The sequence below is a fragment of the Symphodus melops genome (assembly GCF_947650265.1).
Source record: "Symphodus melops genome assembly, chromosome: 16".
In the NCBI taxonomy this organism is placed as follows: Eukaryota; Metazoa; Chordata; class Actinopteri; order Labriformes; family Labridae; genus Symphodus; species Symphodus melops.
Genome location: NC_136706.1, coordinates 4203207 through 4222029, shown reverse-complemented (window position 1 = coordinate 4222029; position 18823 = coordinate 4203207). Strand labels below are relative to the sequence as shown.

At 39.8% G+C, this 18823-nt stretch overlaps 1 protein-coding gene across 5 annotated transcripts in view; it reads left to right on the top strand.

The window, feature by feature from the left end:
* The window catches only part of znf618 (zinc finger protein 618), a 39902-nt gene that overhangs the window by 8352 nt on the left and 12727 nt on the right, over positions 1–18823 (top strand). For 2 of the 5 annotated variants that reach the window (XM_079363838.1, XM_079363835.1), the window contains exons 2-9: positions 4318–4735; positions 6346–6423; positions 6670–6714; positions 13980–14069; positions 15094–15174; positions 15996–16085; positions 16478–16567; positions 16815–16904. In XM_079363838.1, coding sequence (XP_079219964.1) covers positions 4351–4735; positions 6346–6423; positions 6670–6714; positions 13980–14069; positions 15094–15174; positions 15996–16085; positions 16478–16567; positions 16815–16904 — 949 coding nt within the window. In that variant the 5' untranslated portion in view covers positions 4318–4350. The remainder of the gene's footprint in view (positions 1–4317; positions 4736–6345; positions 6424–6669; positions 6715–13979; positions 14070–15093; positions 15175–15995; positions 16086–16477; positions 16568–16814; positions 16905–18823) is intronic. The other 3 variants (XM_079363836.1, XM_079363837.1, XM_079363839.1) reach the window with 3 other exon arrangements.

Genomic DNA, 18823 nt, shown 5'->3' with positions numbered 1-18823 from the left:
AACATTAAAAGATTTATTAATCAGTCAAATATCGTTTCCTTTTGTTATCGGTGAATTCTTCTCTTTCTGGCTGTCACAGGAGAGTGCGCTGTATGAATAACAACAAACATTAAAAAGCGCTGACACAAACACATGCGCAGTTACTTTCCAGTAGAGTGACCATCTTGTCTTTATGATGCTGTATATCTAGTTCACAAGTGTTTGATGACTTCATTTGAGGGATGCATGTGTTCGTCTTTCTCGATCCATCTCTGCATATTAAACACAGCTCTAAAAAAGTTATCAGCCAATATACTGACATCACTTTTATTTTCTCTCCAAGATCGATATCGGTAACAAAAAAATCCCAAATTGGTCCGGTCCTAATTCACTCAACAATGAGGTTTGACAGTCCAAAATGAAGAAATCTTCTAATCATTCGAATGCTTAAAGTTAAAGAGGGCTGCCGCATTTTCCGTCAATCCTTTCTTGTAAATTCACAAGCTTTTCAGCCTACAGGGTAGATGTGCCTAACAAAGTGTCCAGTGTGTGTTAGTGGAGCCTTGGAGCTCTTTTAACATTTTCATTCGTAGTATTTGCCTCTTCAGAATCCAATCCTCTTAAAATAATGCCAGTGATGACGGAGGAAAAAAAAAAAAAAGTTGAACTTGACCAACTTTTCGAAGTATTGGCATCTTTTCACCGGCCACTTCTGTTTCTCAATCTAATCTGCTAACAAAGAAAGTGTGACGTTCTTTTTAGTCTCTCTCTGATTAACAAAAACTTAGATTTGGAGAAACTTCCTCAGACCGATGGATCACGTTTATGATGCATGATTTAGGTTGAAGTGTCACTGGAGACTCATCCATATTTTGGTTTTGAACAGTGGGTGCAGCGGGTATGGGTGCTCGATCACCACTACTTAACGCCAGTAAAGGATGATGGACTGGCGTCTGGCTTATGTGCTCCTGGGATAGGATACTGTAATGAGGTTTGAGCACTTTCAGTAGACACTTGAAGCCGGGGGTCATCTACCACTTCATAAGTGCACTAGCCTTAAAAATATATTTGCTTCAGTAATGTCTTCGACCTTCTCTGCTTTCACATCCAGACGTTTTTCTAAAAAAAAAAAAAAAACACCGAGGATTGGCATATCTGGGTGATGCAGTCTAATATCCGTTAGCATGTTTGACATGTTTCCAATGACATACAGCACCATGGACCTCAAAGTTTCCCCTCAGGACTCATTCAAAGACGCAGACGGGACTTCTAACTCAGCCTTGTCATTTTGCTATATTACTCTTCTTTGGGTGTTGTCTGCTTCTTCTTCGTTTGTTGTTTGATAGTGGATCAATTATGAGTGTTACTGCTACCTGGATTAGGCAGTACATATTGTCATGTGCGATTACATTTTTTTTTTCTCCTTGACTTCTGAACTGCGACAGTACCAGACGAATACAAAACCAGTTTTACCCCCGAGGAAAGTCGAGAAGTGTTCTCTTCAGAGCGACACTATTTATTTTTAACGTCAAAGTTTGAATGCAAAACAAGGTGCGATAGATAACCTGTGACTGTAAACAAAGATGATCTCTACTCAACTTTGGTCCAGCTACACAGTTGCTGTACACCTTTTCACACTGTTCAAAGCAGAAATTCATGAAAATATAAAGTCAATGCAGTTTTTTGATTTGATTAATTGAATGCATTTTCGTGTCATGCACACAATGTGCCCAACCCTCATGGTCTTATAAGGTACTGGAAAATTCAGTTGCCGTTTGAGGTTTACATAAACATTTCATAACATTACAAAGTTGCAGGCTCCTGACACACTTCAATCTTGAATAGCGTGTTCTGTCTTTTTTTCCCCCCGGGCCTTTGAAGTAAAATCTGAGACAACAAAGGTTCCTTTTTTGAGAAACAACTCATGTTTCTTTGTAATCTAACCAAAAAAAAAAAGTCAATGTGAACTGAAGACTTTTTTTTTCTTCTTTCAAAAGAACATCCCTTATGTTATCTTACAATGGACACTAAAACAAAACGTTAACATTCAAATAGCCAAAGAAAACTCCAGAGTGATGTTTTTCACTGAACTGAAATAAAAAAAATGAAAGGATACAAGGAAGAGTGAAAACACCTGAATGAGAAGGTCAGATTTCCCTTTTGTAGTCATTTTGACCGTCATGAACTACAAAAATGTGCATGCTACTCATGAAAATTGAGTGTCATACAGAATTCCTAATTTGAGTGTAAACGTGACTCAACATTTGTTAAGCCATATTCAGGCTTGTTCTAGCTGTTGGAGACAACTATAAACGTTTAGACTCACTTTGTTATTGGGTCATTCACAGGACTTTACACACAAAGCCAAGCAAAACAACACTATCTTATTCACAGACATATTTGATTAGGCCTCCTGGCTGTGTGTCATATCCAAAGAAAGGTGTATTTGGGCAATGAAAAGGCTTGTTGTTGCTGTATTGGTGCGCTATTATTAGAGGACCAATTTTCCCTCTTTCCATAATATCAGTCATCCTGGCATAACTCTGTTTTGCTTGGTTGCATTTTGAGCACATTCTCTTGACAGGGCCTTTTATAGCCTTGTGCTGAAGTGGCAAGTTGTGTAATTTGGATATTTCCGAAATTAGAGCATTTGGATGTCACAAAGCTGTGGAATTGATGCCATCAAAGGTCACTCATGAAAAGTAAAGCCACTCTCCTCTTCTTCATGTAGAACTAGAAAATTGTGTCTGCTATTTCTGTCCTCAAAATGACACTTGCTCAGATAAATGGCCAATGTGGCCCCTGTGCATTTTTAGCACATCCCTGGGGCGGCAGTAGCTCAGTCTGTAGGGACTTGGGTTGGGAACCGGAGGGTCGCCGGTTCAAGTCCCGGCACGGACCAAGTCCGGAAATTGGTCTGGTAGCTGGAGAGGTGCCAGTCCATTTCCTGAGCACTGCCGAGGTGCCCCTGAGCAAGGCACCGAACCCCAAAAACTGCTCTGGAGCGCTCGATGTGGGCAGCCCCCTCACTCTGAGACCTCTCCATTAATGCATGTCACTAGAACCCTGTTTGTGCATGAGTGTGTATCTCGGCCTATGTGTGTGTCATTAGACAGAGTGTAAAAAACCGAATTTCCCCTCGTGGGATTAATAAAGTGTAACTTCTTAACTTCTTCTTCTTCTTTTAACAAGAAAAAAAAAAAACGTTGGTTGTCTCACTATGTGGATTTTTCTCTTTATACTTTCAGTAGTTGTCAGATGCAGGCTAATCACCATTTTGATACGGCTGCCATTTTCCTCTAAAATCAAGGTCATGGTATGCAGCTCTAAAGCTGTTATAATGCCGGAGTGTTCCGTCTGAATTTTTTACATTTTCTTATATGGAAATCTGACATTCATTAATATCTAATATCTAGTTTACTGATTGATTTTGAAATGACAAACGTCCGTAATCACAGTTAAAATGATCTTCTTCCAAGCTCATTTTTCTGTTAGCCAGGATGTGGCTGAATGCTAACATGAACTTTATAAAGTTTTTGCGATTAGAAAGAAAAGGTTTAAATTCCTTTCCTTGTGTAAAGGGAGACAAAAAGAGGTTAAATGTTGAAATTGAAATGAAAAACCCAAAATGTTAATGGTCAAAATCTACTTAATATTCACAATTGGGGGCGTGGCTGATTTGATTGACAGACGGGTTTGTTGTAGCTTTTTGCAAAGAGACTTAAAGCCGACCTAAGCTCCGCCTCTAACGTTTGATAGAGTTAGCCTTTGCAATCAACGCCGCCATCGGTTGGCTTCAATACAACTCTACAGAAACCAGTAGTTGACATCGCTGAGACTACGTCCATGTCATATTCTAAAGGTGTTTTTTTTTCATATTGTTAAGACTGTTTCGAGTTTTCCTATCGTATATTACACTTTTTTTAAAAGCTGTCAGTGTTCAGCCACGTCATGCCTGCTAACAGTATTGTTAACAGGGACGTGGCAGAACGCTAACGTTAGCTGTTGTTTGTCGGTACGGAATGTGTTCTAGAAATATGGCGTAATATCGACATTGTGATTTCTTTGAAATGATAAGGACACTTCAGATTTCCAATGTTCATTCAACTTGAAACAACATTTTAGCTGTGAACACTAAATGTGACGTCAGAGGAAAATGGAAAATGAGCACAGTTGATTGTTAAGTGCAGTCTCCTGTTGGGATGCACCGATCAAGCTATACTTAAAGACATTGTTGACCTTCCACTGCTAAATAATTCATCATCTTACCTTTGGACAAGAAGGCAACAGAACAGCAAAGTAAACTCATTTTCTGTCTAACCTTTGTTTATTTCTCAGCTCCAGTAGCCCGGGCTCAGAGGAGGAGGAGTCATGAGTTCACCAGAGACCCCCAACCCTGGGAACGAGCAGGCTGATAGTGGTAGTGCCGCCCCAGATGAACCCTCACCAGCTGTAGCCCCAAAGCCCAAAAGCCCCAGTCCACCACCTGGTCCACCTCCTTTTCCACCCCCTGGTCTACCCCCTGGTCCACCACCTGGTCCACCACCGGGTCCAAAGGCTGTCACAGTAAAGACAGAACCAGGAACCTCGCAGACCAGCAATGGGAAAGTGGGCGACGCCAACCCTGCTGAGATCTGTGTCGTTTTAGGAGGGACTGATGGAGGAGCGAGTGGAGCTGGATCCCGTAGAGCTCAGATCGAGGGTATGTTTGCCCTTGGTACTCCTCCTCCAACGAAGAGCACAGACTCATGCATAGGTGTGTGATTATACATACTGATATCTATTTATAGAACTGGAATGTGATGAAAGCAAGACACATAGAAGACAAACGAGAAACTAAACATCGGAAAATGAAGCCAGAAGTTTGTATAAAAATTCACATAACATGCAAGAAATAAGTTCTTAATTTCAAATCTCCTGAGGGGACGGACCCCCAGACCCTGACATGTACCCACCTTGATGAAACAAACGACTTTAAGTGTCGTAACTCTTAAACTTAAACTGTAGGTTATATATTTGTGCAGATAATTTACGCCGCTGCTTTGCATTCTGTTTAATTTTCTGCCTTTTGTCCTTTATTTATCAGGTATCTGATGCATACGTGCTTCCTTACTGCAATCACATATTGTGCCTATTTTCACCCACTTTTTTTTCCCTGAGTGGCACAAAAAAAACAAACCGCACTGCTTTTAAAAATGACATTTGAAACACATTCAGCACCAGCGTCTTTTTTTCCCCCCAGAAACAATGTCCTTGTTACTGAGATAATCCTCAGACCCTGCTGTAAGCCGTTTTAATTGGAACTACTTTCTACAGTCAAAATGTACTCGTCATCGTCGAGTTTAGTTGCTCTTGAATTTCTTTAAATGTCATTTTCTAATCCTGTGGGCACAAATGAAATTCACCTTCACTTTCTGTTGGATTCAGCATGAGTGTTGCTAAAACCTGGGTCGTGACGGTTATGATAATTATCCTAATAGTTCCCATTCGACCATTAATGCTATGAAATCATTTGCACAGTTACACAAATCTTCTATTTCTACATTTTATATTCTGCATACTATGACTAATGACCCAAAACTAAAGCAGTCTAATACAACAGCTCTGCGAATAGTTCTACTTTCATGAAGGATATACTGTATTCATCTATGTACATTGATTTTCCTAAATATGTAAATGAGGAGGACAATATATTAGATCGAGATCCAGATTTAGGACAAATTATTTAATAGCTTCATAAGTGTCAGCCTCACCAACGCCTCTGAAATATCAAGAAAAAAATAGTGAACCACATGTAAAACCAATGCTGCCTCTAGTTTATGTAGCATTGGTTTTAGCTAGCTTGGCCCAATAAGGAAGCATTTGATAAAAACTGTTTTGACAACATGTGAATGTTCAAATGTTTTTGACATCTTTTTCCTGTTTTCACTTCATACAAATTTGGCATTTCTGATCGTTCACATAATTGGAGCACAATAAACAAAGGCTTGAAAAATGGAAGCTGGATTATATCACTCATTCTGACCAATTAAAAATCCCTTGATCAGCCTCTAATACCAATTTTGGCTCCTGCCTTTCATTATTCATATTTCGATCAATTAATCCGATTTGTAGTAATTCTAATCTTTTAGGCAACGAAAGCTTAGGGAAAAAAAACTCAACTCCGATTCATAAGATGTGGAATTGTATGGAAAGTGATATTTAATTGGATTTTAAAGCATGATTGGCTTTTTTTGGAAACATTTTGGTTTGGAAGTAATTTGGTAGTTAAATATTCACTGTGGTATTGATCAACTATGCTCTATGCATGCACTCCCAAAGATACTTAGCCTTTGTTTTTTTTTTACTCTTTTTAAACTCATGCAGGTTCATATGTATGCGGAGTGTGTGGGAAAAAGTACAAGTATTATAACTGCTTTCAGACTCACGTCAGAGCACACAGAGGTAAGACACGTTTACATGAACTGTCTTTATTTAACACTATCAAATGTTCAATTCTCTTTCGATGTCGAGTTCTTTAATCATTGACTTACTCAGTTGACTTTTGCATGTCCTGATTTGCCCAGTAATTGTCTTTATTGAATTGCTTTAACTTTGATTGTCCTCTGAGTTGTTCTATGTGAGAGACAGTCTGCTGTAAATGATTACAAGCTTCAAACTGGTGTTCAAATGGCTATTTTTCCCTTATAGAGTCAGAGAGCATGGGTTCAGATGGCCTTCCCCCGCCACCCAATAGTGAGTACAGTTACCCACACACATTCAGCTCAAGCTGTTCATTTTATACATGGCTCATTGAACAAACATATTTGTTTACTTTATAATAAAGTTGACTCAAATAATCCACGCTTTTTATTGCATCTGCTAGAGCCCAGCAAATATATATTTTGGCTGGCATTATCAGCTGATTCTGTCCCATCGTGTGTGTGTATATATATATATATATATATCTCTATTGGCACATGTGTTTTTTCTAGCTCCCAACTTTAAAGGTCACATATTACTCTCCTTTTCAACAAGTGAACATGGTTCCCAAAAACATGTCTATGAAGTGTCTTGTTGTAAATCCACTCTGATCCTGTCTTTGATCATGCCTCTAAACCCCTCTATTTCAGCCCTGCTCAGAACAGGCCGTTTCTGTGTCTGTATCTTTAAATGTGAGCTGTGTCTGACCACGCCCCTCTCTCGAAGGGCTTTGGTGACCTGAGATGCTTGATTGATCACAGTGAGAATGCAGATTCAGAGGGGGTAGAATATAACAACTGGCTGTTGGAGTGTCACCCACCTGTGGGGAGTGGTTACTGCCCTTTGTGATGTCACAAAGGGAAACTCTCCTTTCTGCCTTTTTGAGCAGACATTTTCTAAAAGTGGAGCAGGCAAAATAGATAGATAGATAGATAGATAGATACTTTATTGATCCCGAGGGAAATTCAGGGCATCCAGTAGCAGTATACAGACAGGCAGGACACAAGACATTGGTTACAATACACACCCGCTGTCCCCCCTCCCCTCTGTAATACAATAATCCCCCAAACAAGATTTAGCAGCCCCTATGTGACTTAGAGTACAGGTTAAGCCTGTGCAGTTAGCATTAGCAATTAGACTTAAAACTTATATAGTATGTACATAACCTGTGAGGAGAGAAAACATGTGCTGATTAAAAGAGACCTGTAAACAGTTAAAGAGCCTTAGAAACAGTGTACTGGCCTTCTAGAAACTAGTTACATGTGCATGTACAGAGGTCTTTGAGGTAGTGCCAGAGGTGTGAGTACAGTCGTTAAACAGTCAATGCAGGAATGCAAATTGGGCTCAGCAACATAAGGGAGCAGTGATTAGCATTAAGTGTCCAAAACAATAAGGTGAAACCAGGAGTGATTAGGATGATTGCAATTAAAGTACCCAACTATTGAGGAGCAGATTAGCATTAAGTGTTGAAGACAATAGAGTGAAACTTGACCTAGTTAGGGTGATCATGTCAACCATTACAGATGTAGCATAACACAACATTAGGATGAAACCAGACATGATTGTATCTGTTAAAATACGGAGAGGATGAACTTTTCTCATCATTTGGCCACTTGTAGACAAACTGTATGTCCTGATGTGGCTTAACAGGCTAAAATCCACATTACCCTGACTTTCCTCTGCCTCTGCCTTCGTTTCCTCATTGTAACTGCCTCCCATAGGTGACATCCAATCATTAAGTGTCCGTACGGCAACATCCAACTTAACCTCAACACTTCTGGCATCATCATATCCAGTGTGGACACAATGTTCTCATTATCCCGAAGATATTTGGCGCACAAAATTAGCTTGGTTAAAGTTTAACTGAATTATCTGAGCTGACGATGTCCTCACAGCCAAAATATGTCACACACTGGACCCCCATTGTCAGCAGAGTTCTCGCCAAACTATGATTAAAAATAAGTGGCTGTTTGCAGATATGGGTATGTTACTCTAACAGTTCTGTATCAGACGAAAAGTCTCTCACTGGAATCACAGTGAAAGTTTAAGATAGGAGTATTTTTAGTCCTAATCAGAGTATTACTGGAGTTATTTATAAAGCTTCCTACACACACACACACACACTCTGCAATCATTACATGAATGTGCACATTGCTTAAAAGCAGCACTATCAACATGACAGAGAGGAATAGAAAAGAGCAATCCTGCCTAAGAACAGTAATGTTTTTTTAGCTGTATGTCGTGTACAAGCTCATTGTAAAAGGCCTGTGACGATTAATAAGGAGGCCACGGGGGCCGCTTGGCTAAAAGCCCTCAGATTAAACTCTTAAGAAGATAGAACATTCTCTAAAACATTTTTGGTTGCTGACTTCCTTCTTGATATTGACTGGCAGGCTAATCTAAAAGTTCTATGTTTAATTGACTTCTATGTGAATTCCAAGATGCCTCAATAAAATGCTGCAATGATTAAAGATGAAGTCAACTGGGGGAAGTTGGAACCAGTTTGGCTCGTAATAATCTGTTAAAGATAAATACATGCCTTTTTAAAAAGGAAAAAATGTTGTACATGCCAGTGATCAAAGAAGATCAAAGCTGAAGTTTAAAGCCACAAAGTAACGATTCGGCATTATTGTAACCTCGACTTTAAGCCGGCTTAACACCAGATTTGTACTTAATGATTGGTTACTATAGCAACTTACACTGGTTCATTTCAAGACGGCATTTGAACCAATTCAGGAAAAAAAAAAAAAGGCAGGACAAAAATAATCCTGGATTTTCTAGTTAGTATGATTTGTGAAATACCCCTCAGTTGAAGGAGTGGGGGCATAGGCGAGGTTTTCAAAAAAAAATAAAAAATCAGCTGCAGACTCGTCAGACTGCAGCGCTGTGGAGGAGTTCTCGCTGCTGGATGGGAGTATTTTGGGAGACCCCGTTTGATTCAACTTTCTCAAGTTTTGACTTAGTGGGCGTTGAGACAAAAAACAACCCTGTGTGTGTGTCTGTGCTGCTACAGGTGACTGAGAGATGTTGAAACTGAATCCAACAATTCCCTTCTGACTTAACACATCATGGATGTCTAAACACACTGCAGATCTTTACCAAACTATGTTAGTTTAACACGAGGGACGCTCGATGGTGGCAAAAATTATAATCACGGTTATTTTGAATGATAATGAGATCATGATGACTCACTGATTTTACATGCATTTAACAAACCTAAATACTTTGTGTTGGCAACACCTTCGGGGCGACTGTGGCTCAGTTGGTAGACTCAGTCGTCTCTCAACCAAAAAGGTCGAGGGTTCGATTTCCAGCTCGAACAGGTACATGTCCGATGTGTCCTTGGGCAACAACCTTAACTCTGAATTGCTCCTGCTGCTTGGTTGGCAGTGTATGAATGGGATTAGCTACTTCATATGGTCACTTTACATGGAAACCTCAGGGTGCGAATGTGTCGGTGTAAAATCCGGTGTGAAAGTTGCTGAGTCATCAGAAGACTAGAAAACCGCTATACAAGCTCAAGTTCATGTATCTAGCCAGGTGACTTTGCATTGTTGCCTGCTGAAGTGAAGCCATGAGTCTATACTCGTCCTGTGTCCACAGAGCGCTCCCATTCTAATGTAACAATCACAGACAGATTTCTGTATGTATCACACCTCTCTGAATATCTCTGTAAGCCTGCGGATAGTCAGACAAACCAAATTCCTTTGATAAATACCTGGGAGAGTTGTTTTTACACCACTGTGAAAATGAAAATGAAATTAATTATCTGTGTATTCCAAAATATAAACTTGTCTTACTGATTGGGAAATCAAAGTTGAATTAAATTGGCAGGTACTGTGAAATGTGAAAAATGCCAACTGCTCTGGCATGTGAGCAGGAAATATGTCATGTTTTAAGTGCTTATCAAGGGAAAATGAAAAGTAAATGCCAGTTAGAATTTAAGGCTGAATAACATGATTTTTCGCCTCCTTGTTTTCTGACACGTTTCTCATTCGTCCTTCAAACCCAGTGGGAAGAATCTCACATTCATATATGCTTGAACTTTTATTCAAAGAAAAAATATAAGAGGATACTCAAGGTTGTTACATCTTGAGCTTTTTTGTCTTTTGTCCCCCCCCCCTTAATAAAAGAAGCAAATAAAAAAAGTCTGGTTGCAGATTAGTGTTTATCTTGTAAGCGTCCTTGCTTTCTGTTCGAGTGTTTGCGTGTGGCTGTGTAAGATGCAGTGCTCTCAAACGTCACAGTAAAGAAACGCGTCCACCCTGAGAGGATCATGCAGTTCTATACATCATTACTGTGTTATTGAGTCACCGAGGACGTCTTCTCACCTCTGCTTGGAGCCATCACGAGCGACAGGAGCTTTAATTACACTGACAAATATGAGGAACACAATCATTTGGGGGAATTAGTTTTAATCGTGTTAATTGGTGGGAAATGATAGGTTAGCATGTTATTGGAGCCCAGAGGTGTTCTCAGTGCAATTAAAGTTAGACACCCTAATAATCACTTTGAAGCCTTATTTCCATAGATTCTTTGCTATAAAGCAGGGAAATTCTTCTTAAATTGTTGAATATTTGGGGAATTTTTGAAATACTGGAGGAAACTTGAATTTACACTGTTGATTTTAGGAGTATTCTTCTCACACACACATGCTCAAACAAGACCTGTGGACATGCAATGGTGGAGAGCTGTCAGAGTGCGGTCAGAGCAGCTACATACTGCTATATAGGGAGCAGTTTTGTCGTTCGGTGCCTTGCTCAAAGGCACCTCTGCCTCAACTCCCACAACAACTTCTGCATTGGGACTTGAACCGGCAACCCTCTGATTCCCAACTCAAGTCCTGCTTCTGCTCAGTCCGCATTGTGTTGTCCCATCCTGCACGCCTTAGAATCACTTTTTTTTTGTTGTTGTTGTAAAGTTAATTTTGGGTCTTTTTTGCCTTTAATGAATAGTAGGGAGAGAGGACATGTTGAGAGGACAGAATGGCATGCAGCAAAGGCCCGAGGTTGGATTTGAACCCACAGTGTCTGCGACGAGGACTGTCGCCTCTGTACATGGGGCGCGTGATATAACCACTAGGTGAAATCCGTTTCTACATTTGTGATATCATTTTGTAAACACTGACACAGAGTTAAGGACATTTTTTGCAGACGTTGAGATCAGTCAAAGCTGAATCTTTATTTTTAGTAAAAAGCTGAAGGTTCTTAGAGAGGCAGTCTCAAAAGTGAGGCCAATGGACCAGGAGGCCTTTATTGGCTTACAAATACAGTAGTCTGAGACCAGCCTCTCTAAAAACATCTCGTCTCGGGGAGTCGGAGTAATGGACCTGGAGGTCTCGGACTGGATGGGGGACACATGCAGTAGTCCGTAGACTGGACTACAGATGTTCTCACACCTCTTTGGATTCTTCTGATGATGGTGCAATGATCAACACACCGCACTGTCGACATCTCTGCGGTCAGCATGCCAATTGCCACTCCCTTCCAAACCTGCTACAAAGTATCTGTGGAATTTTGTGTTGAGCTCAAACTGCACCATTAGTGAGAACTTTAGTTGTTTCCCCCGTGGAATAATCACGCCGTTTCACCAGCGCCTGACACGACGGTGGATTCTTTCTGCAGGAAGAAGAATTCACTGCGAAAGATTAGAATAAAAAAGAGGAACTAAACATGCCAAACATGTTTGTGTTCATTGTTTTTATCCAGTATTCAAATATTTAACATACTTCAGGAATTCAGATGACAGGATACGATTAACAGTTCACCTTTTTTGAGAGAAATCTTGAAGTTTACAAATCTGCAGCTGTAAATGTGGCAGTAAGTGACGGGTCTCCTGCAGGGCAACCTATGTCAGACGTACAGAAAACTAAACCTGGACCAACTCGAAGAAAGGAATTTAGAAATTAACTTTGGTCTTACAGTTGATCTATGCCGAGCCGTCAATAAAACAGATTGTCTTCAGGCAGGATTTCTCTCTGCCGAGCCAAGAGGCTCTTCAGGAGTTCTTGTCAAACGCCACCTGGCTGCATAATTCTTCCCACTGCAACTTAAGGAGACCGAGCCAAACAAATCAACATCATCCTTTGTCTGTCTTTACAGAAATATGCACAGAAAGGGCAACGCATGTCTGCAGAAGTTAAGGGACTGTAACTTGCGTCAAGAGGAGGCATTATAATGCACATGTATTTGCATCATTTGAGACCTGACAACATCATTTCTAAAGCGTACTTTCAATTTAAGGTATTTAAATTCAGCTTCAGCTTTAAATGCTGTAGTGTGTGTGGCATCAGTTTACTTGCTCTATACTTGTCCTCCATGGAAATCCACTTTCAATACATCATTTATAAACGTTGCTCATGAGATTCAAATGTAAAAAAAAAAGAAAGAAAAAAAAAAAAAAAGAACTTGTGCATACATTTTCAGTAGCCTTTCTGATTTGGAGATTTGAACGCACTTAATTAAAGAAATAATGAAATCATTATTACCTCTTCTCTGACTCGTCCCTCGGGGATTCATCAGCCTATTTGTCTTGTTTATCTAATCTCATAACGTCGCTCTCTGTCTGTCCCAGTGCAGTCCAATCTGTTCCTTTGCATTTTAATCTTATTGTGAGTGTTCACGTTTCTCAAGTAGTCATTTAAAAAAAACAAAAAACGGGATTCTGCTTGTTCTGCAAATGGCACTTTCCTGCAATACTGAGTATGACGAGAAGAAGGTGCGAGGTGTTCAGCTGCAGCGCATTACATCACTGTGAAGGGCTGTGGTTTGTTCAAGTATGATACGATGCAGCACAACGAAATCCAACGCCATGCAATCAAGTCTTGGGCTCGAAGTGTCGTATTAATGAAGAAGAACAAACGGTCCACATGTAAACGTAGAAGCACATACCAATGAAAAACACAAACATACAGTCATCATCATCTGTAGTGTTGACGTTGAAGCCATGCGATGATGGTGTAGCATAACCAGGGTGTTTGGGGCCCTAGGCAAACATTCATTGGGGGCTCCTCCAAACAGCGAGAGTGAGTGCTGTCAGATGGGGCCCCATTATGGAGGTTTCCTACTGTCATTGCAAAATGTGCACATTTTGAGGCAATGCTGTGGTTTAAAGTTTGTCAGCCATTGTGGAGGGGAGGGTGGGGGGGCCGCCTTACTGGCCCCGGGGCCCCAAGCAGATGCCCGCCTTGCCTGTTGATAAGCAGAACCTCTTAGCATAACGTTAGCTTTTTACTCCTTGCATTAACGCTTCAAACATCACAAAAGTAGTGTTCGTTTGTGAAGGTTATTTTATCTCGACCAAATACGAAACATATTCAACGTGTTTGTCACAGAGCTCATCTTCTGCTTTGATCTCAGATCTGATGCAAAAATCTCCATAGGCGGCGCTAACTACAAAAACATGTCACATATCAACCCAGAACACAGTTTTGAATTCGTCCACGCATTACCGCTGGTCCATACTGCTAACATTGACTGTGAGCCTGCCTGTGTTATCACTCACAGATAACTGCATCTTTATCATGTGTTCACCTGCAGATAACTTCCGTTACTCCTGTGACATCTGTGGCAAGAAGTACAAATACTACAGCTGCTTCCAGGAGCATCGTGACCTGCATGCAGTCGACGGTAACCCTCAGTGAATTTAGAATTCATTTTTATTTCTTTCAAACTCCGAGTCCTGAACTGGAACCTCATGTATAGGTGAACTTCCCATTTCATACTCTCCTCTCGCTGGAGAATCTTTTTTTTCTTGCACCAGCCACGAAAGCTCAGCAGCATGCTAAAGAGGAATGGATCAGAAAAACAGACTGACTGTCTGCAGGGGAAAAAATAAAGAAGCATGACTTATATAGCTTCTATGGGGTACAGCTTTTAGAAGGGGTTGTTCTCACCTCCATACAGAATTATTCTTTTTTTTTTAGTGAGTACAAAAATTCTCTTGCTGATTTTTGAAACATTTTTTAAGGTATAAAATTGCAGAGTGGGATTTTCTGGCCCAACTTCCTCAACTAACAAGGTGCATGAAAAAGTGAAAGACTATGAAGATCAACTTTGTCAACAAATTAGACCGAATAGAAACTATTCAGTCACGTCCCCTGCCGTGGAGTCCCCGTTTCATGACTTCTTCCCCGCCTGTGTGTCAGGTAAACTGACCTCTCACACGCCCAGGGTCATGACCTGATGAAGCCACAAGCTGAAACGCATCGCTCTCATTTGTTAATAAAGTTGATCTTTATCCTACAAAGGTATAAAGATGAAAATAAAAATGGGAGGTTTTCCAGCTTGTCTCCACGGTAACTGGTATATGTTTTTTTTTTTTCTTGAAATAATTTAGCCTTAAAAGAAAACGGTCAGCTTTTTGTCACATGATTTCTATATGAAACTCATTAGAGGGGGAATGCAGGTGTATTTTCAGATATATTTTCTTTTTTCCAACATGTGATTTTGTAAAAAAAAAAAAAGAAAAAAAAAAGAATGAAATAAAAACAAAAGTACGGCGAGGAAATATCAATGTTGAAATAATGAAAATATGAAAAAGAAATATGTACATGCATGGATCCTAACGATAGAAATAATATGTATCTAACAGAACTGTAGACTCACATTTGGATGGTAATCGATGCTCTTGTGTCCTCCCTGTCTCTCTCAGATCCATATGAACAGGTAGTGTTACCTGTGGATGGCATCAAAGAGGAGGAGCCTGTTGAACCCTACCAGAAAATAGGACCGAGTAAGACTGTTTGATGCACTCTTTTTTTTTTTTTTTTTAAAGTTTTTTAACACATACAATATACTTGAGATAGAAGTAGCTTCAGCCACAAATGATAAAAGAGAAGGACAGAACTGATACCATATGACACTATAACACTCTGCCATTTCACTATGGACATATCTATCTATTAACTGAATATCTGGAGGGGGAAATCAGAAATACAGTCAGGTATGCTTTCGGGCTGTCACTTTTTACTAGAAAGCCGAACATTCATTCGAACCTGGGGCAGAAAGTTTACAGCTGCACTCGATCCCGGTCAAGTTGATAGACTTATGTGTCGGTGAATAATATTAAGAAATGTGTCAATCTTTTGGATTGACAACAGGCTCTTGGTTTGAGGCGTTTATCTCTGCAGTTTAAGTTCAAACCTTTTGAGATTCTCCCCTGTTGTCTTCAGTTCAATAAAATAATTGAAGTCGCAGAAGTGTTTTGTTTTTGCGACCGCGGCAGCGAAGCGAGTATGTTCAAACATTACCGCGTTGTTCTCCTAAATTGGCGAGAAGTTGTTCTATTGAAAGAGTGACAGCCCTGGTATGCTTACGTGCCATTAACACTTCACAAAAACAGAGTTTGGGTGCAACGATCTTCCCCTTGATTGTTCCTAACATGCTACACAGCTGGAAGTCTACATGTGTCCATTTCATGCCACTGGGCACAGTTTGCAATGAACAACCTTAAGTCATGGTTTTGATCCGCTAACCAAAAGTCACACTAAGCATATGAGCTAACTCCACACTGGAAAGGTTTCAGAACATGAGTCCAAAAGTCCTCCTTCGCAGGCGAAAAAGCACTCGCCCACCTCCGCAGAGACAGTGGGTTCAACCGGCGGCAGCGGGTGTCCCTTCAATCACAATTGGCAGTTTTCGCAGGTGGGAAGCCTGCTCTTGTCACCTCACTAATGACTCCTTCTGATAGGAGGATAACACCCTCCACACACTGTGCAGAGACACACCCGTGTTAAGTCTATATCTCTAATATTTAGTCTTTGCTAAATGTAAACTTGAAGGATTTTTAATTCAGATCAGTTTCACCAGCTCCTTCCTCTTCTCCACCTCCTCTCTTCTGCTTGTTCCTCATCAAATAAGACATTATTAACCAAATGATGCTTCCTTTTTTTTTTTTTTTTTTTTTTTTTTTTTTTTTTAAATTCAACACGACTAATCCAAGAACTGGCTCTTGATTGATATGATACAGGTTTTTTTTTTTTTTTTAAATCACTGGATGCAATCAAAGGTCTGACCGTGTGTTTTCTTGTCTGTAGAAACGGGCAGCTACGTTTGCGAGTTCTGTGGGAAGCAGTACAAGTACTTCAACCCGTACCAGGAGCACGTTGCTCTGCACACACCGATGGGTGAGCCTGTTTAGTTTGTACTTAAAGATGCTCCACCAAGGGTATGCACATATTAGATTTCCTTTTTTTCCAGCCTGTCACTTTGTACAAAGATATCATCTCTCGAACACACTCAAACAGCTTGGATTTTGTTTTTATGTTACCAACGTCTTTGTGTGGATAAAATCCATATTTGTGCATGTGATGTCGCTTCTCTAAGCTTAAGCTTGGAGATCAAACTGACTCTTTGAATGTGTCTTTGATGAAGGCTCCTTTGATATGAAGGCGTCACTGTTACCTGAATGTGGAAGCATTGATATGAGTAAATTTGGACACAGCCAAGCTGGTAAGATAAAAAGTAAGCAGCATGTTTTTTTATCCTACATTTTTCATGTTCTTTGTCGATTCTTTGTATGGTGAGAAGCAGGATGTGCATGCCTTAGAAACACAGACACATAAAATCCAGACACACCCAAATTACCTTGACTCAAGTTTAATATTAACAGATCATGTTTAATATCTCTTGATCGGTGATGCGGACCTTGATTGCTCTGAAACCGGCCAAGGTTGGCAACATGTCAGAGTGTAATGGATGTTTAAAACGAGTCACGAAAACATGTATCATAGCTTGATGATGATCAAACTGACAAACAACCCCGTAAATGTGATCAGAAAAAAAACCTACTGACTGTACTTGTGAATATATATATATATATATATATATATATATATTGTAAATGAAAACGTTGTTGTAAATGTAAATGGAAGCATATTTCTGTTTGCAGCACTACAGAAAAGGCAGCCTGTTTATAACGCAGGGAGGTTTGAGAGCAGGGACAATGGAAGTAAATCTGTGCCATTAGATTTTAAATTTGAATTTTTAGCACAGAATTTTTTTTTCCATCAAATTTTTAACACTGAATAATCTTCTTTTTTTTCCATCTAAATCTGACTTTGAATTTTAAAAGCCATTGAATTTCTAGCACTGATTTTTTTGCTATGATGTATTTTTTTCAATGTTCAAAAAATGTAAGGTTTAAAAATATTCAGTTTAAAAATACTTAAGAGTCAATATCCCGGTTACCAAGGAGAATCGATCTCTTTATCAAATCGTCTGACGTCCAGCCAATCAAGTTACGCTCCCCATTGGTTATGTGATGTCAGAGCTTAGCATGGCTCCGAACATAAACGATCACGCTTCGGTGAGTGTACTCTTCAATGCATTCTTTTGAACATTGAGAAAAAATATCACAGGCAATAAAAAAAAAAAAATCAGTGCTAAAAATTCGAATTCAAAATCCGATGGCACAGATTTACTCCCATAAGGGACCTTCACAGTAATACTCCAGAGCTGCTGGTAGGGTGTGTTAGACATCCAGCTCAATATGACTGAAGTGTGACACACTGAGCAGGTGGAAAGAGGATTTAAGAGAACACGAGGAGACTGAATTTAAGGTTCTGGGTCACCTTGCCAATGTATTTGTGGTAATGCTTCTGGGAACAATGAACCTATTGTGGATAGTCTTTACAGCTTTATTGATGATGCTTTGTACAATTTTAATTCTAGTTATGAATCTTTTTGTAATTGCCTTGGGAATCTATGACATAATAATTGAATCAGACACATTAAAGCCCCTGTGAGAGTTTTTTTAATTAGTCATAAAACGGACTGGAAAGTGCACTGATGACTCGTTATGACCTGAAAAAAGCAAACAGGACCATCACCGACAAAATTGAATATTTCTGTATTGTTCTTGTTGATGTCTGAAAGTGCGGCCGTGGTTAGGTATCATCAGAAAGATATGATTGAGTGCATGCTGAAGAACCTGACATTTTCCACCGCACACACTCACACAGTGACACATTTGACCTTTCATAGAAATCAGGATAACAGTGTACGTCAGGCCTTGCGCATTAACCACTAGGCTTTTGGAATACAATTTAATACCACATGTTTTGAATGAATACAATCTCTGATGTGTAATGATTTTAGTGTGGAAAATTAAAGAAGCTTAAAAAAAACAAACATCCTGAGTCGTATTTTTAACTGAAAGCTGCCGCAAATAAGCGAGGAAGCAGAAGAGGTCCACTCAATCACTCCAGTCAGCAAAAACTCCCCTGTCTTAAAGATCTAATAGTTCCCTTTATGTCTGTTGAAAAAAGAGCGCAGAAAAGAGATCACTGTCTTAAATGCACACATTTTCAATCTAATAAACTAATAATCTATATTATATTTGAGTAGTGGGAGCCTGGGACTTACATTTCTGTTTCTGTGGG